The sequence below is a fragment of the Dendrobates tinctorius genome, unplaced genomic scaffold (genome assembly GCF_039654945.1).
Source record: "Dendrobates tinctorius isolate UK_male_01 unplaced genomic scaffold, ASM3965494v1 ptg000174l, whole genome shotgun sequence".
NCBI classification, from domain to species: Eukaryota; Metazoa; Chordata; class Amphibia; order Anura; family Dendrobatidae; genus Dendrobates; species Dendrobates tinctorius.
This window is the reverse complement of record NW_027361841.1, coordinates 13,292,078-13,318,882: the sequence shown is the minus strand read 5'-3', so window position 1 is coordinate 13,318,882 and position 26,805 is coordinate 13,292,078. Positions and strand designations below refer to the sequence as shown.

The 26,805-nt window shown below is 40.0% G+C and overlaps 1 protein-coding gene across 4 annotated transcripts in view; it reads right to left on the bottom strand.

Moving 5' to 3' along the window:
* Nucleotides 1-26,805, bottom strand: part of CACNA2D1 (calcium voltage-gated channel auxiliary subunit alpha2delta 1) — a 1,206,813-nt gene that overhangs the window by 175,751 nt on the left and 1,004,257 nt on the right. For all 4 annotated transcript variants that reach the window (XM_073551318.1, XM_073551320.1, XM_073551319.1 and 1 more), the window contains exons 16-18: nt 16,836-16,904; nt 6,208-6,282; nt 1,519-1,593 (exon numbers count right to left, since the gene is read on the bottom strand). In XM_073551318.1, the coding sequence (XP_073407419.1) occupies nt 1,519-1,593; nt 6,208-6,282; nt 16,836-16,904 (219 nt within the window). The remainder of the gene's footprint in view (nt 1-1,518; nt 1,594-6,207; nt 6,283-16,835; nt 16,905-26,805) is intronic.

Sequence of the window (26,805 nt, the reverse complement as noted above, 5' to 3'; positions counted from 1 at the left end):
AGCAAAAAAACGGATCCGTTTCTACAGTTCTCCAAAATTTATGCCGGATCCGTTTTTTCTAAAAAAAGCTGGATCCTGCCTGACGGCAAAAAACTGATGTGTGAAAGTAGCCTAAGATTGCCTCACTAAGGCTCATGTCTGTGATGACAGTCTCTATACAGCGGAGTAGAAAATGTTGGGGCTCTGTATACAGTATAATATACAGTATATTCCGGCACACAGACTGCAGGCAAAATTGCATCAATTTAGAATGTAATAATTAAGATAATTCCTAACACTGTCCATAACACTGGCACTGTGATTAAAATAATATCATTAAATAGAACATAAAAAGATATGCTTTTGTTTAATTATTGTTGTCTGGCAACATTGCTTTATATAGTGCCAGCAAGTCAAGATGCCAAGACCCTAAGCCAAATAACAATGCGGCTCATTGTCTTACAGCATTTCAGAGTTTACTGAAACCATTACACATTCGAATATATATTTAAGGTGAAATCAGACCTATTATGACATTCTACAAAGAATTCTAACAGGAATTGTGAGAACAGATTTTTTGGGGCACTAAAAGGTGGTGTGAAATAGCCATAAGTCTGACAGAAATAATAACTGTGTGCTTGCTAATGTTTAACCGGATTCACTGTTTTAATTTCCATGTGTTTTACTTACTTTTTAATATAAATTAATTTAAAAAAGTTAAATATTGTGTTGTGCTTATTGAGTTTACCTTAAAGATGTGGTCCGGTACCAAAAATGCATTTTCTAACTATCTATCCTTACACTCTAACCACTATTGTAATTTGCTTTATTATACAATACCCTACATTTCTCCATATCTAATCCCTAAATGTGTTTTTTACTGCACTTCCCATTACGCTTTGTGTGAGAGGAGTCTCAAACTGTACATCACAGGAATCTGGGCCTGCACTCACTTCCCGTAGCGTACATCGGCCCTCCTGGAACAGGATATGATCAAGGGGTGCATTGCAGTTACTCACTAGTTTCTTGCTTCGTTGACCTCTCTGAAGATGTTTTCTATTTTTTGTGTAGTTTTCTATATTGTATTGCAAGATTTCTATAGTTTTCTTTTTTATGCAAACACTGTACGGGCTTACTAATAAGAAGGTATCTTTAGAAAGGCAATAGAAAGATTATAGAAAACTATAGCGAAAAGATGGTTGTATGTTGGTAATCTTAATGAATGCTATGGTTTCAAGTGACAAAAGTTCCCGAAGTCTGACACAACTTTTGATAAATAAAGTTTGCTAATGTTTATGCCCAGTTGTTTTAATACTATTATTAATTTGTATTATTATTTTTATTATTATTATTATTATTATACATCTGGTTAGTTTGCTCTTTTAAGTATGTTTTCAGCAGCTCTAAGCTGCATAACTCTTATTACATGAACACACGTTGTAAAGGATAAAGTTTAATTTTTCTGTGTTAATTTTTAAGCATAGTCAAATAATATAATATTTCCACAGCAAAGGTTTAATTTACCATATACTTTTATACCTTTGGTTGAAGATTTGGATGAAGCAGGACATAACCATTAGGGTCAAGAGCAAAATAATATCCATTAGGACATAACTGTAGAAAAATATATAGAATTAGAGATTTTAAATTAATTTCAGCATGCCACACGTATTGCTATTTACTTCAACAATATAAATAATTTGTTGCACTGTAAATAATAAAAATAGCTTGAGTCATAAGATCAGTCATAAGATGAAAATAACTGAAGAAATATTGATTATTTCATCAAAATGGCACCTGGTCTATCATATCAATAAAAAGTGATGCTAGAAAATTTAAGCAAATTATTTCCAAAGTTACCCAATGTTTTTGGGTAAATTTAAATTTTGAAGTAAATGAAAATGTCAATTAAGGCTTTGTCTACCTTTGGGGACATTTTATTTATTACTTAAAGAAGCGCTACCATCAAAGTTTTTACCCTCTTAATATATTACAGTCATCATATTATATAGCACTGTGTACTTACAATTGCTCATTTCCCCTTTTACCTAGATAATTATTATCTTTCCCATCAGGTCTATGACATCACGAGATTAAAAACTGACTAGCTGAGTCTTTCTAAATTAGAAACAGGAGGTCTCTTTTCTCTGGATGAAGTTATAAACCTAGCACTCAAGCTATAACTTCTACTTTTACGGTTTGGAAACCTAACCTTTAGCACCATCCTCCAGTTGTGCTCACGGTGTTTTTTCCTACTTTTCCCTGGATGAGTCATCACTGCAAAAGTCGCTGTCAGGGGGGTAAAGCGGAGCAGCTGGGACAGAGGTGAAAAGGGGGATAACTGATACAAGGTATAGAGAAGGATACACAGAAAAAATAACTGGGTAGAAAGGCAAAACAATCAATTGTAAGTACAGAGTGCTATATAATATGATAACTGCAATATATTAAGAGGACAAAAACATCCATGGGAGTGCTTCTTTTAATACATGTAATTGAGGATGAAAATAATTTTTGCTATTTGGGTTTCATTGAAATTTTTGCACAATTTGCCTGTTATAGCCTCTGTGCTGCCTTGTCTATTTCTGATTAACTCAAAAACTTTGATCTATGTCACGGTATTATGTCACTGGAACAATTTTAAATCAGGGTGAGCCACTATTCTCCCTTCAAATTTAAAGATGCAGAGTAGCCAGATGTGAACACAAACAATTATCCATCAAAAATCGACTTTATTTTATCATAATAAACAAATTAAACACTTAATCATTAAAAACAAATGCCTCTTGTGTGAGGAACGTTTTCTGGTACAGACACTGTCATGTAATAATTATTATGCATGACTGCAATTGTGCATTCAGTCCAATAAATTTGTAATGTACCAAAATTCCATTATAATCCAATAAAGTGGATCTATCAAAATATGCAATTGTGCTATCAGGCAGACAGACTATTCAATGCTAAAATGTGCCAAAGTGTTAATGATCCCTTGTGAGGAACAGCCATAGGATATTCTGAAGTGCTAGTGCATAAGGAGTTAAGTCCATCTAGTAGAAATACATTTATCTGAATATAATATATATATTAGTATCAGAGCATATTCTCCAACAATTTTTATTTATATTGTCATAGAATAAATCTGTTAACTAGTTCCAGGTACCTATTTGTATAGAGCCATAAAGCTAGGAGAATGGAGCCACAACTGTTATATGTCAGGCTGGGGCAGTAATCAGATGCAGTGCAACTCCACATGAAAACAGGGTAGGTACAGACAAAGCTGTTCGTGCTGTGCAACTTACAGTAGTAATGAAGGGTCTGTCCTGTGTCACTCAGCCCCGACGCGTGTTTTGTCCACACTTCCTCAGGGACACCTCTTTAACATTGAATGGAGCATAGTGGCACAGCCTGATTTTAAACTGTCTATTTCTGGGTGTAAAATGAGTTAACTGAGAACCTGTCAGTCAGGCTGCTATGATGGTCTAATGGGAAGATTGTAACTCTTTTTTTTTTATCTTAACTGATTTATGAATATAGGTCAAATCAAAGTTTATTGTGCAGAGAAACAAAACCTGTTAAAGCTAAATAGTGCAAAATGTTTCATGAAACCAAATGACAAAATTTTTTTTAGTCTCAAATAAATTCAATTAATTAAAAAAACCTCAAAGATGGATAAGCCCTTTAAAGAACAATATTTCATTGGGTATTGATATATTTTATCCAAAAAAATGACCCTCCAAACACTTCCACATAATTTAAAACGGCACTGTGCACAATATAGTTACATTAGTATGCCCATCAAAGTTTTTATCCTTGTAATACGCATATATTGCATCATCATATTACATAGCACTGTGCACTTACAATATCTCAATTTGCCTTTCTACCTAGATAGTTCTTCTCTTTTCTCTGCTCTATGTAGAAACAGGAAGTATCTTTTCCCAGCATGAATCATTTCCCTCTTCAACTCCTGACCTAGCTGCTCCTTCCTCCCCCCCCTACGGACTTTTTCAGTGATGACTTGTGCAGGGAAAATAGACTTTCCCTTTCTACATAAAGCTTAGAAGGATTCAGATAGTCTGCTCTTAATCACTTGATATAATAGACCTAATGGAAAAGAGAACAATTAGTTGGGGAGAAAGGCAAAATAAGCAATTGTAAATATACAGTGCTCTATAATATGATTAATGCAATATACAGTCATGGCCAAAAGTATTGACACCCCTGCAATTCTGTCAGATAATAATCAGTTTCTTCCTGAAAATGATTGCAAACACAAATTCTTTGGTATTATTATCTTCATTTAATTTGTCTTAAATGAAAAAACACAAAAGAGAATGAAGCAAAAAGCAAAACATTGATCATTTTACACAAAACTCCAAAAATGGGCCGGACAAAAGTATTGGCACCCTCAGCCTAATACTTGGTTGCACAACCTTTAGCCAAAATAACTGCGACCAACCGCTTCCGGTAACCATCAATGAGTTTCTTACAATGCTCTGCTGGAATTTTAGACCATTCTTCTTTGACAAACTACTCCAGGTCCCTGATATTTGAAGGGTGCCTTCTCCAAACTGCCATTTTTAGATTTCTCTACAGGTGTTCTATGGGATTCAGGTCTGGACTCATTGCTGGCCACCTTAGAAGTCTCCAGTGCTTTCTCTCAAACCATTTTCTAGTGCTTTTTGAAGTGTGTTTTGGGTTATTGTCCTGCTGGAAGACCCATGACCTCTGAGGGAGACCCAGCTTTCTCCCACTGGGCCCTAAATTATGCTGCAAAATTTGTTGATAGTCTTCTGACTTCATAATGCCATGCACACGGTCAAGCAGTCCAGTGCCAGAGGCAGCAAAGCAACCCCAAAACATCAGGGAACCTCCGCCATGTTTGACTGTAGGGACCGTGTACTTTTCTTTGAATGCCTCTTTTTTCTCCTGTAAACTCTATGTTGATGCTTTTGCCCTAAAAGCTCTACTTTTGTCTCATCTGACCAGAGAACATTCTTCCAAAATGTTTTAGGCTTTTTCAGGTAAGTTTTGGCAAACTCCAGCCTGGCTTTTTTATGTCTCGGGGTAAGAAGTGGAGTCTTCCTGGGTCTCCTACCATACAGTCCCTTTTCATTCAGATGCCGACGGATAGTACGGGTTGACACCGTAGTACCCTCGGACTGCAGGGCAGCTTGAACTTGTTTGGATGTTAGTGGAGGTTCTTTATCCAACATCCGCACAATCTTGCGTTGAAATCTCTTGTCAATTTTTCTTTTCCGGCCACATCTAGGGAGGTTAGCCACAGTGCCATGGGCTTTAAACTTCTTGATGACATTGCACACGGTAGACACAGGAACATTCAGGTCTTTGGAGATGGACTTATAGCCTTGAGATTGCTCATGCTTCCTCACAATTTGGTTTCTCAAGTCCTCAGACAGTTCTTTGGTCTTCTTTCTTTTCTCCATGCTCAATGTGGTACACACAAGGACACAGGACAGAAGTTGAGTCAACTTTAATCCATGTCAACTGGCTGCAAGTGTGATTCAGTTATTGCCAACACCTGTTAGGTGCCACAGGTAAGTTACAGGTGCTGTTAATTACACAAATTAGAGAAGCATCACAAGATTTTTCGAACAGTGCCAATACTTTTGTCCACCCTCTTTGTTATGTTTGGTGTGGAATTATATCCAATTTGGCTTTAGGACAATTCTTTTTGTGTTTTTTCATTTAAGACAAATTAATTGAAGATAATAATACCAAAGAATTTGTGTTTGCAATCATTTTCAGGAAGAAACTGAGTATTATCTGACAGAATTGCAGGGGTGTCAATACATTTGGCCATGACTGTATTAAGAGGATAAAAACTTTAATGGAAGTAATAATTTAATACTCTATTTTCTTCTTCAATATGCACAACTTTAAAAGAAGAGTGCATACAAATGAGCAAAAAGCATAGTATAAAATAATGTATATATAATTGAAGACATGTACAGTATAGTATAGAGGTAATTGTATTTATTTCGTCATCTATACAATGACCAAAAAAGAAATGGACATGAAAAATCGATAAAAACATATGACCCCTATTAAAATCTATCTTCTCTGTCATATCTGACAGCACATGAGACATATGTAGATAAAATAATGAACTTAGTGCTTGATAGATTAAAAAGAAAATACATAACATAAAAAGGTATCACACGGTACATTAGAAAAAATGAAATGAGAGCTGTACAATAGACTTACTGTAAATCTGGGAGTGAGCCTTTTAATGTCTTTCAAAGAAACATCTACACCCATGACACCAAGTATTAATTGGTTCTAAAAATATAAGGCACAATAGAGTCAACATAACAGTTCACTTCACATTATAAAATACTAGCTGTGAATTGATTGATGGTCATAAACTAGGAAATAACAGAATATTCCTGCTTTATAATATCAGAAGAAGGTTACATAATTCCTATGGTTCATCATAAATGATGTAAGTAGCTGAACGCAGGGTACGTTAATATACTTCCTACATAAATAAGGCTTATTGATTGTATTTTCCCCCAGACTTCAATTAAACATTGGAGTTTTCTTTAAGTCCCATGGAACCAATAAAGAATATCTAATGTGTGTGGCCAAGTTTACATTACATGGACTTTTGTCAGGAAGCCCAGAGTGAGTTTCCCTTCTGAGATTAGAAAGTCTAATAAAACAAATGCTTTAATAATGATTCTAAGATTTATACTGTGGGTAGTTTCAAAGCGCCATCAATAACCACTAGAAATCAACAAGGAGGTTTCACATGCTATATTTCAGTTTACCGTACAGAAACATAGCGTGCCATGATGAAAATGACTGAACTTCCCTGTCAAAAGGACAACATCTCATGTCTATATCCACACAGGTTTATTTTTATAAAGCAGGAGCAAGAGGAGAGAACTAGAAACAGATGACTAGCGCATATGAAAGCATAACAGAACCAAAAAACATATTTTAAGATTCTTATAAAAGTAACCGTCAGGAGGTTTATGGTCACCAAGCTAATTACATTGCCGGATTCATGCTTAATGCACCAATCCTCTGCATACTTCTCCACTTAGCACCACCACCATGGGAAAGACTGATGTTTGCTCAGTGATGCTGATAACTGATGTAGCGGTGCTAAATAGACATCAATCAGTCCATGGCAGTGGCGCTAGGCTTAAATAATATAGGCCGAATCAATATTTTAGCTTGGAATTGGCCTGTCTTCAGTACTCTTACAGCCCCACTTATTTAAGGAATCAAAGTTCATTTTTCTCTGCTATGGAATATCCATTTGGCCAGGATGGAATGCTTGAACTTGCCTTTTATTAAAATATACAATAATATGATTATTTTGCTCATACTGAGTGTGGAGGGAGGGGATAAATAATGTGTTAAGTTTGATCTAAGAATACTTAAAGTTTGCAAGTTGGGAAACTCAGGATGCAAGTACTCTGCTTATAAGGGAGGGGCCATATGGACATGGTGTGCTTTGTGTGGTGAAGCAGGCTGCCCTTATACCACGTTCTAGATGTCACTGTTATGGTATTAGAGGATGCTGAATGTGACTCATAATCATCTCTTAGAGCTGAAAGTGGCTCTTACGGTAAGGAAGATTAGGTACCACTGACCAAGAGTATCCTCTCCCATAGGTAGCTCAAAAAGCTACTTTGAAATGTGAAGTTCCTCAATCAGATGAGCTCAGTTTCTGGCCAACTATGCTCATTGAGCACTGGATGGGCCCAATTAATAGTCTATGAGCTTGAACACAGAGTGGAGTATGGGCTTATGGACTTTCCACTGAGCCCATACAACACACTGAGGCTTTTGTCTAACAAGCTGAAAATTTCAGAGTGACTTTTTGAGTGATTTGTGGGGGACTAACAATCTGCAATACATGTAAATAATACCTGTCATTGGAAACAAAACTGAAATGATAGGCAGTTTTTATACCTTCTTTATTTCAAAATGAGACTGCTAAACATTGCTTAATCACAAAATGTGTCTTAAAGTTTACTTTCTACAAACTAACCACATATTCTGTGAAATTTTTAATTGGCAGCATAGTGGATTAGCTGTAGAGGAAACGAAACGATGGCCAAGATGCTCCTGCACTATAATATGCCTGACATAATTATCCTGCCACGACTAAATATTTTGGCTGGATATGTGGCTAGTAATTTAAGATATTGTCTTTAATGCTTACTGTACTGTAAATAATTTTCAAAGTAAAAATATTTAGTTGTGTGTTGTGGTGTGATTTGTGTAGATCAGATGCTGTAGGTACCATGCATGATATAGATGAACAGTTTATTATTCCAGGGAAGGCTTTTTAGCAAACACACTTTGGCTTCCATGCTTATTTAGATGAAAGTGTGGTTTATTGTGGTTTTACGATCATTATTCATCTTATCATTGTTGGGTGTTCACCCGCTACAGCAATGTTTCTCATTGTGGCCTAATACCAATCACTCTGCATCTTCATCAAAGTTTGCTTTATGCCATATAGACTAACCAAGACAAGACTAGCCAAGATACTGTAAAAAGATACTGTAAGAGCATCAGAAAGCTAGCTTCTGTACAACTTTAAGTATCCCTCAAAAAGGGGTTATCTTGGATAACAATTTAATGCTGCATCGGCTTGTGAATAATGAAAACAGCAAGCACAACAATACTCACCTTCTCCAGGTCAACCAATGTATCTGCCTCTTCTCAGGTCTTTGTTGATTGGTTGCAGAAGTAATGTTATGACTAGAGTGTGCTTGACCTCCTAAAGCAATTCTCTGGGCTTACAGATGTGTGCCATCTATATTTGCATCACTGATGAGCCCAGTGATTGTCAGTAGTGTTAACATACACTGTAATCATGAAGTCGCAGGTGTGGGCCATCAATATACACAAGAGAAATGGTAGAGAGTAGAGATGAGTGACTTTGCCTTTTTTAGGGTCGAATCGGTTTCATGAAACCCGACTTTCTCAAAAGACGAGTCGAACGAAATCGTCCGACTATCGGGAAAAGTCGAAGGTCCGACTGAAATATGAAACCCAATGCAAGTCAATGGGGAAGCAAAGTTAGCAGGGAGTTGAGGACAGTAAACACACCTACATGTCGGACTGCTTTTTTAAAGTGCGCGAAAACTCTCTCTCCCCGGACGCTGCACATGTCATCTTGTTGACCACAGTGTACATCCTTGCTCAGTGGCTGTAAAAAGTCGTGTGCAAGCAATCTGGGAAATCCGACTTTGGCGCTCGTTTTGCCGACCGCATGGCCGACTTCACGCTGTGGTCGGGTTTCGGTCGGTGAAACCCAACTTTGCCATAAGTCGGCGACTTATGAATCTGGCCGACCTGTTTCGCTCAACTCTAGTAGAGAGGCATTGCTGGACCAAAGGTAGGTGAGTATCCTTGTAGTTGGTGTTTTCACCATCTGTAAACTCTTGCACCAATAAAAAATTAGTCCCGGCCAACCCCTTTTAACCAGTCATGGAGTGCTATTGTTGCAAGAGTTAAAGCTCCAATAACACATTAACATAGTAACATAGTTATTAAGATTGAAGGGAGACTTTAAGTCCATCTAGTTCAACCCATATCCTATCCTATCTTGCCCTAACATGTTGATCCAGAGGAAGGCAAAAAAAACCCATGTGGCAAACAGTAAGCTTCACATTGGGGAAAAAAATTCCTTCCCGACTCCACATACGGCAATTAGGCTAGCTCCCTGGATCAACGCAATATTAAGGAAACTAGTGTATATACCCTGTAATATTATACTTTTCAAGAAAGGCATCCAGTCCCTTCTTAAATTTTAGTAGGGAATCACTCATTACAACATCATATGGCAGAGAGTTCCATAGTCTCACTGCTCTTACAGTAAAGAATCCGCATCTGTGAGTATGCTTAAACCTTCTTTCCTCCAGACGTAGAGGATGTCCCCTTGTCCCCGTCACAGGTCTAAGAGTAAAAAGATCATTAGAAAGGCCTTTGTACTGTCCCCGCATATATTTATACATTGTAATAAGATCACCCCTAAGCCTTCGATTCTCCAAACTAAATAACCCCAAGTGTAATAACCTGTCTTGGTATTGCAGACCCCCTAGTTCCCTAATAACCTTGGTCGCTCTTCTCTGCACCCGCTCCAGTTCAGCTATGTCTTTCTAATACACTGGAGACCAGAACTGTACACAGTATTCTAAGTGTGGTCGCACTAGTGACTTATATAGAGGTAAAATTATGTTCTCCTCATGAGCATCTATGCCTCTTTTAATGCATCCCATTAATTTATTTGCCTTTGCAGCAGCTGCCTGACACTGGCCGCTAAATGTGAGTTTGTCGTCCACCCATACACCCAGGTCTTTTTCAGTGACTGTTTTGCCCAGTGTTTTACAATTAAGCAAATAATTATACATCTTGTTCGTTCTACCCAAGTGCATGACCTTACATTTATCCCCATTAAAGCTCATTTGCCATTTATCAGCCCAAGCTTCTAGTTTACATAAATCCTCCTGTAATATAAAATTGTCCTCCTCTGTATTGATTACCCTGCAGAGTTTAGTGTCATCTGCAAATATTGAAATTCTACTCTCTATGCCCCCTACAAGGTCATTAATAAATATGTTAAAAAGAAGCGGGCCCAAAACTGACCACTGTGGTACCCCACTGCTAACCGTGACCCAGTCCGAGTGTGCTCCATTAATAACCAACCTTTGTTTCCTATCCCTGAGCCAGCTCTTAACCCACCTACACATATTTTCCCCTATCCCCATTGTTCTCATTTTATGTATCAACCTTTTGTGTGGCACCGTATCAAAAGCTTTTGAAAAGTCCATGTACACCACGTCCACTGCATTCCCTGCGTTCCAGTCCGGAACTTACCTCTTCATAAAAGCTTATCAGATTAGACTGACAGGAACGGTCCCTTGTAAACCCATGTTGATATTGGGTCATAAGTAGTGTTGAGCATTCCGATACCGCAAGTATCGGGTATCGGCCGATACTTGCTGTATCGGAATTCCGATACCGACTTCCGATATTTTTTCAATATCGGAAGTCGGCATCGGAATCGGAAGTTCAAAGTTGATTGACAGCCTGACGTCATCATGATGCGCGGTGTGTGCGCATCATGATGCGCCGTCATTTCGGGCCTTCCGGGGGTCTCTGCCGGCCTGCCGGGGGGCTGTGCCGGCCTGCCGGGGGGCTGTGTGGACTGCCCGGGGTCTGTACCGGCCTGCCGGGGGGCTGTGCCGGCCTGCCGGTGGTCTGTGCACCCTGTGGGGGTCTGTACCGGCCTGCCGGGGGGCTGTGCCGGCCTGCCGGTGGTCTGTGCACCCTGTGGGGGTCTGTACCGGCCTGCCGGGGGGCTGTGCCGGCCTGCCGGTGGTCTGTGCACCCTGTGGGGGTCTGTGCCGGCCTGCCGGGGGGCTGTGCCGGTCTGCCGGGGGGCTGTGCTGATGTCCGGGGGTCTGTGCAAGCATCGTCCGATGGGACTACAAGTCCCATCTGGCGATGCCTGCTACCATGACAGTGATTGACACATTAGCCAATGATGGGACAGTAGTAGTCCCATCATCCGACTAATGTGTTAAATGTTAAAAAAAAAAAAAAAAAATACTACATACATACTACATGCTACATACATACTACATACATACTACATACATACCACATACATACTACATACATACTACATACATACTACATACATAACACATATATACTACATACATACTACATACATACTACATATATACTACATGCATGCTACATACATACTACATGCTACATACATACTACATACATACTACATACATACCACATACATACTACATACATACTACATACATACTACATACATAACACATATATACTACATACATACTACATATATACTACATGCATGCTACATACATACTACATGCTACATACATACTACATATATACTACATACATACTACATACATACTACATACATACTACATGCATGCTACATACATACTACATGCTACATACATACTACATATATACTACATGCATGCTACATACATACTACATGCTACATACATACTACATACATACTACATGCATGCTACATACATACTACATGCATGCTACATACATACTACATGCATGCAACATACATACTACATGCTACATACATACTACATGCATGCTACATACATACTACATGCTACATACATACTACATATATACTACATACATACTACATATATGCTACATACTACATATATACTACATGCATGCTACATACATACTGCATGCTACATACATACTACATGCTACATACATACTACATATATGCTACATACATACTACATATATGCTACATACATACTACATATATGCTACATACATACTACATATATGCTACATACATACTACATATATACTACATGCATGCTACATACATACTGCATGCTACATACATACTACATGCTACATACATACCACATATATACTACATACATACTACATGCATGCTACATGCTACATACATACCACATACATACTACATACATACTACATACATACTACATGCTACATACATACTACATATATACTACATGCACGCTACATACATACTACATGCTACATACATACTACATATATACTACATGCATGCTACATACATACTGCATGCTACATGCATGCTACATACATGCTACATACATACCACATATATACTACATACATACTACATACAATACATTCATACAATACATACATAGACATACAGTACATATAACATAGAGTAACATACTTACCAATACTTGTCACATTGTTCCCCGAAGCCATTGTCTTTTACGGAATAAATATTAACATAACAAACCACAAAAATACTCACCCACGATCCGAAGCAGTCCACGAGTGTGTCCCACGACGATCTTGGGTAGAGAACTGCAGCATCAGCTGTTGCTGCCGTTCTCTATGGGCTGCAGGAATCCAATGACGGAAGGTAGGTATCCTTCTGCACTGTATTCCTCCGCCACTTAAAAAAAAGTCCCTAGTCTCACTTTATGCCATTGCTGCGTGGGAATTTCCCACACAGCAATGGCATAAAGTGAGACTAGGGACTTTTTTTTTTTTTTAAGTGGCGGAGGAATACAGTGCGGAAGGATACCTACCTTCCGTCATTGGATTCCTGCAGCCCGTAGAAAACGGCAGCAACAGCTGATGCTGCAGTTCTCTACCCAAGATCGTCGTGGGACACACTCGTGGACTGCTTCGGATCGTGGGTGAGTATTTTTGTGGTTTGTTATGTTAATATTTATTCCGTAAAAGACAATGGCTTCGGGGAACAATGTGACAAGTATTGGTAAGTATGTTACTCTATGTTATATGTACTGTATGTCTATGTATGTATTGTATGAATGTATTGTATGTAGTATGTATGTAGTATATATGTGGTATGTATGTAGCATGTAGTATGTATGTAGTATGTATGTAGCATGCATGTAGCATGCAGTATGTATGTAGCATGCATGTAGTATATATGTAGTATGTATGTAGCATGTAGTATGTATGTAGCATGCATGTAGTATATATGTAGTATGTATGTAGCATGTAGTATGTATGTAGTATGTATGTAGTATGTATGTGGTATGTATGTAGCATGTAGCATGCATGTAGTATGTATGTAGTATATATGTGGTATGTATGTAGCATGTAGTATGTATGTAGCATGCATGTAGTATATATGTAGTATGTATGTAGCATGTAGTATGTATGTAGCATGTATGTAGTATGTATGTGGTATGTATGTAGCATGTAGCATGCATGTAGTATGTATGTAGTATATATGTGGTATGTATGTAGCATGTAGTATGTATGTAGCATGCAGTATGTATGTAGCATGCATGTAGTATATATGTAGTATGTATGTAGCATATATGTAGTATGTATGTAGCATGCAGTATGTATGTAGCATGCATGTAGTATATATGTAGTATGTATGTAGCATATATGTAGTATGTATGTAGTATGTATGTAGCATGCATGTAGTATATATGTAGTATGTATGTAGCATATATGTAGTATGTATGTAGCATGTAGTATATATGTAGTATGCATGTTGCATGCATGTAGTATATATGTAGTATGCATGTTGAATGCATGTAGTATATATGTAGTATGTATGTTGCATGTAGTATATATGTAGTATGCATGTTGCATGCATGTAGTATATATGTAGTATGTATGTTGCATGTAGTATATATGTAGTATGTATGTTGCATGTAGTATATATGTAGTATGAATGTAGCATGTATGTAGTATGAATGTAGCATGCATGTAATTTTTTTTTTTTTTTTACATTCAACACATTAGCCGGATGATGGGACTACTACTGTCCCATCATTGGCAAATGTGTCAATCACTGTCATGGTAGCAGGCATCGCCCGATGGGACTTGTAGTCCCATCGGACGATGCCTGCACAGACCCCCGAAGCCTGCACAGCCCCCCGGCAGGCCGGCACAGCCCACCGGAGCCTGCACAGCCCCCCCGGCAGGCCGGCACAGCCCACCGGAGCCTGCACAGCCCCCCTGGCAGGCCGGCACAGCCCCCCGGCAGGCCGGCACAGACCACCGGAGCCTGCACAGACCCCCTGGCAGGCCGGCACAGCCCCCCCGAAAGGCCCGTACAGACCCCAGAGAGGCTGTACAAGGGAAAAACAGGATTTTTCTTATTCCGATACCGGAAGTCCCATAGACTTGAATGGGACTTCCGGTATCGGAATCGGCGATACCGATACTTTTTTTTAAGATCGGCCGATCCATTCCGATCCGATACTTTGAAGTATCGGACGGTATCGCTCAACTCTAGTCATAAGGTTATTCTTCTCCAAATACTCCAGTATAGTATCTCTTAGAAAACCCTCCAGGATTTTACCCACAGTTGAGGTTAAACTTACTGGCCTATAATTTCCAAGTTCAGTTTTTGTCCCCTTTTTGAATATTGGCACCACATTTGCTATACGCCAGTCCTGTGGTACAGACCCTGTTATTATGGAATCTTTAAAGATTAAAAATAATGGTCTATCTATGACTGTGCTTAATTCCTGCAGTATTCGGGGGTGTATCCCATCCGGGCCCGGGGATTTGTCAATTTTAGTTATTTTTAGACGCCGCCGTACTTCCTGCTGGGTTAAGCAGGTGACATTTATCGGGGAATTTTTATCCCTGATCATGTTATCTGTCATGGGAATTTCTTGTGTAAATACTGATGAAAAAAAGTCATTTAGCATATTGGCTTTTTCCTCATCCTCATCCACTATTTCACCCAGACTATTTTAAGGGGGCCAACACTATCATTTTTTAGTTTCTTACTATTTATGTAGCTAAAGAATATTTTGGGATTATTTTTACTTTCTCTGGCAATGAGTCTCTCTGTCTCAATCTTTGCTATCTTGATATGCTTTTTACAGAATTTATTTAATCTTCTGTATTTCTGTACATTATTCTATGTTGATGAATATTTTCAATATTACTACATGGCCAGAATATGTGGACTCTCAATCACTATATAATTAAAGTGTTTGTTCACTTTATCAATAACCATTAATATTTTGCATAGAGGGCCTTTTCAAGAGCCTTAAGATAAGGAATCCATCCAGAAATTCCATTTGTATATGCTTGTTTTGAGGTTTTTGCCACTTGTCAGTGTAAAGCAGTAGATATTTGATTTGGCTAAGTGAGAAGCCCCTGGAATAGTGTCTAAAGGCCCCGTCACACTAAGCGATATTGCTAGCAATATCGCTATAACGTCACTGGTTTTGTGACGCCACAGCGATATTGCTAGCGATAGCGCTATGTGTGATACTTACATCTGACCGGCTCCCCCGCTGGTTATCGCTGATCGCGCGAGAACATCCTGGGCCATTTCTCATCGTCTGCTTCCTGCTGGGCTTCCTGCTGTGGAGATGAGCGACGCGTGGACGCGGGCGGGAGGACGTTAGGATCGCCTCGCCTGGCAGGTAAGTAGCGACCCCCGACCGCTGCTATGTTGCTGGAGAGATCTGCCTGTGTGGTAGCTCACTAGCGACCACTTAGCGATGCAACAGCGATCCATATCGTTGTCAGGATCGCTTGTGCATCGCTAAGTGTGACAGTACCTTTAGGAGTAAAATTTCTCCTTCTATAGAGTGCATGAAAATGCCTATGTTTTACATGTACTAGCCTTTATATGACTCCTCTAAAAATTTAACAATGTGATTGTTTAATAAGTAATGATGAAATATAAGAACCAACAATGAAAGGTTCCTAAATTTGCCTTTCAAGTAGCAGACATAATAATTTGTCATCTCCATCACTTCTCAGAACGTGCTTATAGTATAGGTGTCCTCCAAGCTGTAAATACAGTACTGGTAATTCTTGTGTAATAAAAAGGAATGGATCTATGTTAGCAGAGATGAGCTTAAATACTTATCGTTATAAATGACACCTCCCTGGAGTGCAATAATATTGGCAAGTCATAAAGAAAGCACACTTTTGCTGCACGGAAATACTGTATTTTCAAGGATATATGTAATCCAAAAAGGAAATTAAGAACATATTTTTTGTAGACTTGGCACATCTCACCTTTTTATCATGTAAAATAAATTACAGTCATCAGCACTAAGCACCTATATAAGGAGGTCAATGATGGTGTGATAAATCTATAATTAGTCTGTTTCCCCTGAGACTGATTTGTTTCAAAGGGTAAATTGCAATGTTGTATAATTGCAAAATTGCAAGTTTCTATAATAACAAATAGTAATTGTTGTTTTAGCACCTCGCTCCAGAGGGTCAATACTTAAGCTAATAAAGTGGTACCTTGAAACAACAAGACATTGATTTGTGAAACTTACTTTATTTTCTTTTCTGTCTCCTGTCACATTGAAAACAGGCAAGGTACCGGTAATAACAAGGCCTAGTTCCTGCAATTTTAAAGAAATATCAAGATTACTAATCCATTCCTTACATATTTCATAGATTATCAATATTCACTATTTCAGTTGTCTTTAACCTTATGGTCTATATTATTTTTTCAGGCAGTCAATGCAGTTTTATCTTCTAAAAAGTTACAAAAAGCATCAATTATGTTGGCTAGTAAAATAGCATATACAGTCTGTATAACCAATCTGCAGTTTTTACACTGATAGGTTAGATGTTCTCATAGACATGATAAACTTTAATATTGGAGGATAAGGGAAACATAGAAACTAGCCAGAAACAAAATGGCCAACATCTCTTTTCTCCCAGATAAATTCATTGTTAGTGCTAGAAGATTGTAGTAAAAATCGCAAATTTACATAGACATCTAAATGATTTTAATGTAAAGAAACATTTGGTTGCTAACACACAGACTGGAAAAAAGTTGGTTGCTGGTTTTCAATCCACAATAAATATCGAATATGTGGTATCAGAGTTTTTATGTGGTTTTATTCTCAACGTGTTTGAAGTTTACAAACCTCTTCTTCAAGAGAACCACAACAGTCACAAGACTAAGATCGAAACGCATTGAGAAAAAAATACAAAGACACTCTTATATTGCCTACTGGATATGTATTGTGGATACAGAACCAGCAGCACAGATTTACCAACTTTTTTCCACTATTTGAATACCACGTTTGCTCTTCCAACTAGTTGGGGTTACAGCAACTTGAACAAATACATTCCAAGGACATACTGATAGGAAATTTACATTGTGAGCCCCATCGGGGACAGCGATGATAATGTGTGCTAACTGTAAAGCACTGCAGAATATGTTGGCGCTATATAAAAATAAAGATATTATTATTATTGTTAAAGCACAAACTGTGTTGTGGGTTACACAACTTCACAAGGTGATCAGTTACCTTATCTTTTCATCAAATACCGGTTTATTGAATAAAACTCTATTGAACTTGTATTGTCCCCTTGTCTCGCTAACAGTGAGATTGGAAGCACACACTGATCACAAAATTTGTAATGAATTGGGTGGTGGAACCACTGTGCTGTGGAACGATGAAAGCCTGGAGGGGTGTGACTATGCGAACACCTGATTCTTTGCTAGAGCCCCCGATTTTGGGGTTAGACTTAGCTCCAGATTCATGCCAGGTGCTACTCCAGGATGGACCTCAGATGCACAGCAGCTGACCGCCAAAGGGGGAAAAAAGCTATAACAGCAGGTACAGACAAGTGTACAGGCACTAGCAGACATGGCTGATATGCAGGCAGGTGCTGGTGGGCAAGACTGATATGCAGACAGGCAGGTGCTGGTGAGAATGGCTGAAATGCAGGCAGGTGCTGGCTGGGCGTGGCTGGTGTACAGGCAAGTATTAGCAAACACAATTGGTATGCAGGCAGGAAAAAAGGAGAGAAGCCAGCGCTGCTTGTGGTCAGAACGCATAACATAAAGTGCATATGCACATATTGATATCTAACTGTATTCAAAATGAGATATTTGTCAAAAAATTGATCAATCATTTGAGCCACCCCGCCGCACCAAGGCAATCTCGTGTGGGGCGGTCCTACTCTACGTTTTTAATATTCGCTGTGCCATTATGGCCTCATAAATATATTAAAAGCAAGACCACATTAAATGCAATCCGTACCTGAAGCATTTCTGAATCGCTCCCATGGAGCCAGATAAAGCAAGTGCAGATAAAGGCCAACCTGGTATGAATATAGACATCTCAGGTTTAACCTCCACACATTGCCTGACCAGCAAACATAAATGAAGGGCGATGCAGGTTCAGACACAGGTGTACAATTAAATAGAGCTGGTGGCAGGGCGGGGCTGCTGTGTGTGTGCACAGCAGCCTAGATCCATCACAGTGAACACAGAAAAAATGGCAAACATAACCCAGCACGCACGGCAACAGTGGTGGTCAGACACAAGCCAAAATACAGTAAAAAAGGAGAGAAGCCAGCGCTGCTTGTGGTCAGAACGCATAACAAAGTGCATATGCGCGCTGGGTTATGTTCGCCATTTTTTCTGTGTTCACTGTGATTGATCTAGGCTGCTGTGCACACACAGCAGCCCTGCCCTGCCCCAAGCTCTATTTAACTATGCACCTGTATCTGAACCTGTATCGCCCTTCATCTGTGTTTGCTGGTCAGGCAGGTGTGGAGGTTAAACCTGAGATGTCTATATCCTGACCTGGTTGACCTTTATCTGCGCTTGCTCTCTCTGGCTCCATGGGAGTGATTCAGAAATGTTTCAGGTACAGATTGCATTTAATATGGTCTTGCTTTTAATACATTTAGGAGGCCGCAATGGCACAGCGAATATAAAAAACTCAGAGAAGGACTGCCCCACATGAGATTGCCTTGGTGCGGCGGGGTGGCTCAAATGATTGATCAATTTTTTGCCAAATATCTCATTTTGAATACAGTTAGAAATTGATATGTGCATATGCACTTTACGTATTGCGTTCTGCCCACAAGCAGCGCTGGCTTCTCTCCTTTTTTTACTAGGTGTTGACAGGCACAGCTGATATGCAAGTGAGTGGATGCTGGTGGACATGGCTGGAATGCAGGCAGGTGCTGGTGGGCACGACTGATATGCAAGCAATGTATGCCTCCTCTTCTTCAAGCCCACAAGAAATCTCTCAAGTAGGAAAGGGGCATGGATGTTCTCCCTGGGCTCCCATGACTTTTCCTCAGGACCGAACCTTCCAATTCACAAGAAAAAAGTTTTTCCTCTTACTCTTTTAGTGGCTAAAATATTCTCTACTTTGAAAACATCTTCGGTGCTGACTGGAGCAAGAGTGGTGCTCGGGTCCTTAAAGAAGGAGCGGAAGATGACAGGCTTGAGAGACATGTGGAAGGGATTGGGAATCCGTAAAGAACCCAGGAGTTTGAGCTTGTAAGCTATGGTATTAATTTTTTTGAGAACCTTGAACAGACCTATAAAGTGAGGACCCAATTATACTTGGGTAGCTTGAGACAGACATACTTCAAAGAAAGCTAAACCTTAACCTCAGGACGAAAGAGAAGCTGGTCCAGATGATTGAATAAGTTTAGAAAACAATCACCGAATCCAAATGTGCCATATTTGTACCATATAGTTGTGCTCAAAAGTTTACATACCCTGGCACAATTTTTGTTTTCTTGGCCTTTTTCCAGAGAATATGAATGATAACACTAAAACTTTATCTCCACTCATGGTTAGTCGTTGGGTGATGCCATTTATTATCAATCTACTGTTTTCTCTTTTTAATTCATAATGACAACTCAAAACAACAAAATGACCTTGATCAAAAGTTCACATACCTCATTTCTTAATACTATGTATTGCCCCCAATAACATCAATGACAGACGGGAGACTGGACAGGAGAGTAAAATGGGCCTTCGTAGTGAAGCAATCCACAACTACCCATATACTGTAAGATTGGTAAGGAAATACATCATGATGTGCTGCCAAAGAGCAGACGGTAGGGGCAAGTTAACACTAGAACTACTGTACTCGTGACACCTACTAGAATTACTGAATGTAGTCATTTTGACTACTGACTTGTTTTTGTTTATTATTAGAGTTTCATTTGTGGTTATTTATTAATAATTATATTTTTTTAATGTATTATTATTGTGAGATCCAACAGTAATGCTTTGGAATGTTTTTTTCTGATTTTTTTTCATATTTTTCTACAGGAAATAACAAAAGTAAACTAAGTAAAACAATAATAATAGACGTTTTAAAATAATTTATTATTAAAGTGCACACATATAAACAACAACTCAAGAACAACAAGCAGAGAAAATGTAAGTGAAGGAGAAGAAAAATGAAAATATGGCGCAGAATCTCAATAAAACCAACCAACCTTTATTATGAAGTACAACCGGTAACTTTCTAAACATTTGTTGATTCGCATTTCAGGCATCGTCTTTCAATTACAGCGGTACATTGCCCACACAAAAACTTATGGCAAGTCATACAATTTCCAACAGATCGATTATTTTTGCATTTTGCTTTTATCTGGCAAAATTTTTTTTGAGACATCACATCTGAAGATGTAGCAACTTGGGACATGCCACCCTTTCCCCTAGATACAACATACGGACCACTCAACTCTGTGACAAGCTTTTGCAAAAATGCCTTGCTTGACATTTGTCCGGTGGTCATCTCCTTGTATAATATCCAAGCATTTATACCCGCTAAGTCTAAGGTATTTTCAAATGCGTGAACAGGCCATCTCCTAGTACCTGTTCTTGTGCTGTTGAAAAAAAACACGTAATTTTTATTGTTTTCGCCTCATAAACCATTACATTGCATTATTGCTATATTCATGCATATTGCCCATTTGCAGATAAAAAAATATTCTTTCTAGCTGTAAACTATAACTAATAACATCAAGGTGTATGCAAATATAGTTTTTCCCCCAAAAAATTGCTGTTTCACACTATACAGTACAAAATAATCGAATAATATGACAATAAAATGTTGTATATACCTGTAGGAGTTTTCAAAGCTCTTATGTCTGCATCTGTTGTCTTTGTCTCTCCAAGTGAAATGAAAGTAATTTACTATCCAGACTTACTGTCTACTGCTAGGACCAGAGAACAACACCTCCCTTCGTTAGCATAAGATAAGAGCCTACAGTTTTACAAAAAAGCTCTATTCAGATCAGCATTACACAGTAATACAACCAGGTAACACAATGAAAATGTGAAAAGTTGACATCTGAATTGAACTACAGCTATATGAACATCAGGGTAAATAAGATACAGTGAAAACATTATGTACAAAACTTTACAGCAACTTTTAGTGACAAAAGGACAGCAAAATATAGCAGGTAGTCAAAATGACTACCTTTAGTAGTTATAGGTGAATGTTGAAATAAATGCGCAATTTTTGCACCTAAATTATTTATTGCCACAAAATCTTTTTTAACATCCTATTTGAGGAAAAGTCACCGAGTCTCAAGCCGGAATTCCAAAAAATGTAGTCACAGAGGAGAAATACATAGTGCGAAGTAGTCAAAATGACTACCTCAGTAGTTCTAGTGTTTTTAAGTAACCGGCTGGGTGAAGCTGTTTCAGAGTCTTATTCTGGGCACAGGATGAACAAGTCAAGACGAAATTAATTTTTTTAATTATTTTACTCATTTATATAGTACCATTAATTCCATGGCGCTTTGCAGACATTATTGGCACTGTGCCCTATGGGGCTCACAATCTAAATATCCTATCAGTATGTCTTTGGAAGTTGGGAGGAATCCGGAGTACCCAGAGGAAACCCACACAAACACAGGGAGAACATACAAACTCCTTGCAGTTGTTGTCCTTGGTGGAATTTGAACCCAGGACTCCAGCGTTGCAAGGCTGCAGTGCTAACCACTGAGCCACTGTGCAGATATCTGCAATATCTTTGTGTAGGGATGGCCACCAATAATGCCATGAGATGAGCAGAGCAGTGTTTTCCTATCTGGCACAAGCAGCCAATTTAGAGGAGTGACCACAGTGAAGAACCCTCTTCCTGTCTGGTATAGTGAGGAAGATCTTTCCAGATGGGAACCGAGAAACGTCCAGCTGAGTGACAGTAACTATTTGGGAGGACTCAATAATGTTTTGACATGTAAATCAAGAGCCGCGGAGACACCATCACATGTTTCTCAACGCAAGCAATGACTAGCCAGGTCTTTCACCGGGAAGGAACAACCACGGGAAGGGCAGTCTCCAATGAAGGAAACCACCTATGCCAAAACATGGTATCCATCCACAGACAGCTGTTTCGGGGTATTGCCCCTCATCAGTGTGGAGTAGGAAACTGGCTAGTAGGAGCAATGCCTAGTAAAAGACTGTGAAAAATGAGGATGAATGAACTCATGGAGATCAACATCCAACACTGCGGAGACACCATCACAAGTTTCTCAACGCGGTGATGCTAGAGCATTGCCCCCATCCCTTATGGGAAATAAGCAAAAACATGTAAATCAAGAGCCGCGGAGACACCATCACATGTTTCTCAACGCAAGCAATGACTAGCCAGGTCTTTCACCGGGAAGGAACAACCACGGGAAGGGCAGTCTCCAATGAAGGAAACCACCTATGCCAAAACATGGTATCCATCCACAGACAGCTGTTTCGGGGTATTGCCCCTCATCAGTGTGGAGTAGGAAACCGGCTACTCCACACTGATTTACATGTTTTTGCATATTTCCCATAAGGGATGGGGGCAATGCTCTAGCATCACCGCGTTGAGAAACATGTGATGGTGTCTCCGCAGTGTTGGATGTTGATCTCCATGAGTTCATTCATCCTCATTTTTCACAGTCTTTTACTAGGCATTGCTCCTACTAGCCAGTTTCCAACTCCACACTGATGAGGGGCAATACCCCGAAACAGCTGTCTGTGGATGGATACCATGTTTTGGCATAGGTGGTTTCCTTCATTGGAGACTGCCCTTCCCGTGGTTGTTCCTTCCCGGTGAAAGACCTGGCTAGTCATTGCTTGCGTTGAGAAACATGTGATGGTGTCTCCGCGGCTCTTGATTTACATGTTTTTGCATATTTCCCATAAGGGATGGGGGCAATGCTCTAGCATCACCGCGTTGAGAAACATGTGATGGTGTCTCCGCAGTGTTGGATGTTGATCTCCATGAGTTCATTCATCCTCATTTTTCAGTCTTTTACTAGGCATTGCTCCTTCTAGCCAGTTTCCTACTCCACACTGATGAGGGGCAATACCCCGAAACAGCTGTCTGTGGATGGATACCATGTTTTGGCATAGGTGGTTTCCTTCATTGGAGACTGCCCTTCCCGTGGTTGTTCCTTCCCGGTGAAAGACCTGGATAGTCATTGCTTGCGTTGAGAAACATGTGATGGTGTCTCCGCGGCTCTTGATTTACATGTTTTTGCATATTTCCCATAAGGGGTGGGGGCAATGCTCTAGCATCACCGCGTTGAGAAACATGTGATGGTGTCTCCGCAGTGTTGGATGTTGATCTCCATGAGTTAATTCATCCTCATTTTTCACAGTCTTTTACTAGGCATTGCTCCTACTAGCCAGTTTCCTACTCCACACTGATGAGGGGCAATACCCCGAAACAGCTGTCTGTGGATGGATACCATGTTTTGGCATAGGTGGTTTCCTTCATTGGAGACTGCCCTTCCCGTGGTTGTTCCTTCCCGGTGAAAGACCTGGCTAGTCATTGCTTGCGTTGAGAAACATGTGATGGTGTCTCCGCGGCTCTTGATTTACATGTTTTTGCATATTTCCCATAAGGGGTGGGGGCAATGCTCTAGCATCACCGCGTTGAGAAACATGTGATGGTGTCTCCGCAGTGTTGGATGTTGATCTCCATGAGTTCATTCATCCTCATTTTTCTCAATAATGTTTTGAGTCTCCTCCTCCTGGCTGGAAGACAGAAAGGACCTTGAATGTGCATCTTCCATGACATTCTTGTCTGCTGGCCAGAAAAATAGAATAAAATTGAAATGGTAGAAGAACAGAGATCACCTGGATTGATATGGATGCCTGTTGATTCAAAATTCCTGCAGAACCAGAGTCCAGATAAGCCAATTCAATTAAATTGATTTTGCCACAGGGAATAGATACTGACAGAGACAGGGGGGAGAAGAGTAGTCCTCAGCCAGGATAGTCTCTCCAACAACCCTAAGCTTTGGAGTTTCCTATTTTTTTCAGGACAGAAACAAATTAAATGATATGGACTGCTGCAATAGAAACACCCCCCCTTAGCACAATGGACCTCCTGATGGTGCTTGACCAGCTTCTCCAGATCAATCTGCATGAATTCAAAGGAGGGTGTTGAAACTGAGTTCTGTGCCATGATCAGTCTTTCATTGAAAGATAGGTGCCAAGCGCATAGATCTTCTCTTGCACGTCACCTCTTGGAGCGCTCCTGAAACCTGATGTCGATCCAGGTAGCCAAAGATACCATGTCATCCAATGAGGTGGGAATAACAGCCAGCCAACTCATCCTTAATTCTTCCAGAAAAGCCTTCCCAGAAGGCGGGCACCAGCACTTTGCTGTTCCAGGTAAGTTTGGCTGACAGGGTTTAGAAACAGATGGCGTACGGACTCACTGGGAGATTACCCTGGTGTAACCTCAAGAGGGAGCATACTGTGGAGGAAACATGGCCAGGCTCATCAAAGACCTTGAGGAAAGCTTCTAAGATGGTCTTGAGGTTGGAGACAAGAGACTACAGGGAATTGAGCCATGCCAAAGCTTCGCCAGTGAGATGGGACTTGATGAAAGCCACTTTGGCTCAATCTGAAGCAAACTGGTGTGCCTAGAGTTTAAAATGCAGTGTGCTTTGATTGATGAACTCTCGACATAGAGCAGGACCACCATCATCATAATGTGGTGAAGATGACAGATAGGGTCTGGAACCAGGAACAAGCAGGCAGGCTGGAGGGTTATGGCCAAGGCTGCAGCGGTTGGGGAGCAGCAGATGCGGCCACAGATGTAAACCGCAGATGCACGGCAGCTGATCCCCAAAGGGGCAGGAAGATGAAAGATCAGGTGCAGGTAGGTATGATGGACACAGCTGGTATTCAGGTAGGCAGGTACTGGTAAGCACAGCTGATATGCAGGCAGGTAGGCATTGGCAGACATGGCTCTTATTCAGGCAGGTGCTGGCTGGCAAAGTGGATATGCAGGCAGGTTCTGGCAGACAAACCTGATATGCCAGCATGTGGGTACTGGCGGGCACAGCTGGAAAGCAAGCAGGTGCTGGTGGGTGTGGGTATGGCTGATAAGCAAACAGGCAAGTGCTGGAGGGCACAGCTAAAATACAGGAAAATGTAGAAAGTATGGGCAGACGGGTACAGGACAGGTAATCTGACTGGCAGGTACAGGGGATCTGAGAACTAGCAAGTGTGTAGACTACTGACATAACACGATTCTCAGGCACCTCCCAACAAGTGGAGGTACCTTAAATAATAAGTGTCTCCGAGCCATTGACTAGGGATACTTTAAGATGGCATGTGCTGTCAATTTAAGAAATTGGGAGAGTGCACGCGCCCTAAGAACAGGGATCTGCAAGCAGTGCCCAGACCACATGAAGCAGAGCAAGGAAGAGGAGGTGTGAGATGGGCATCGTGGCAGTGAGTTAGTTGGCATCCCTGCTGGGGGAGGGAGGAAGCGTGCAGGGACACCAATGCTACAGAATTATTCTCTACCACTCAACTGTTAAAATTATACTTGTTTATTTCTTAAAAGTATTTAACTAAGAAATATTCCAGTTGCAAATCTTTATTCATTACATAGTGGAATGCATTGAAAACAATAAAACATAAATCAATGAATGTAAATCAAAATGAATGTCCCATGGAGGTCTGGATTTGGAATGACACTCAAAATGAAAGTGGAAAATCAAACTACAGACTGATCCTACTTCAATGGAAATGCTTCAAAACAAGGAAATGATGCTCAGTAGTGTGTGGCCTCCATGTGCCTTTATGACATCCCTGCAAAGCGTAGGCATGCTCCTGATGAGGCGGCAGATGTTCTCCGAAGAGAACTCCTACAAGACCAGGATTAAAGCATCAATCAACTCCTGGACCATCTGTGGTGCAATGTGGCATTGGTGGAGGGAACAAGAGCATTTGTAAAGGGAAAAGAAAACTCTCCTGGAGAAGCTTGTGATCCATGCCGCTGCAGGGCATCAGTCAATACGAAAGAGAAAGAAAGGTTCATCCAGCTTCAAGTCCACAAATCAACAACAGGTTAAAAAATATATAAAGTTTTTATTTCCAAATTTTAAAAAAATGTAGGTAGTAATGGAAATGAGCCCTGATGCAAGCAGAAAAATACAGTTTTGTGACATTAGAGGTAAGGTGGGGACATGGCAGTGAAGAATATTGAGAGAACTAGATGCATTTTGAAC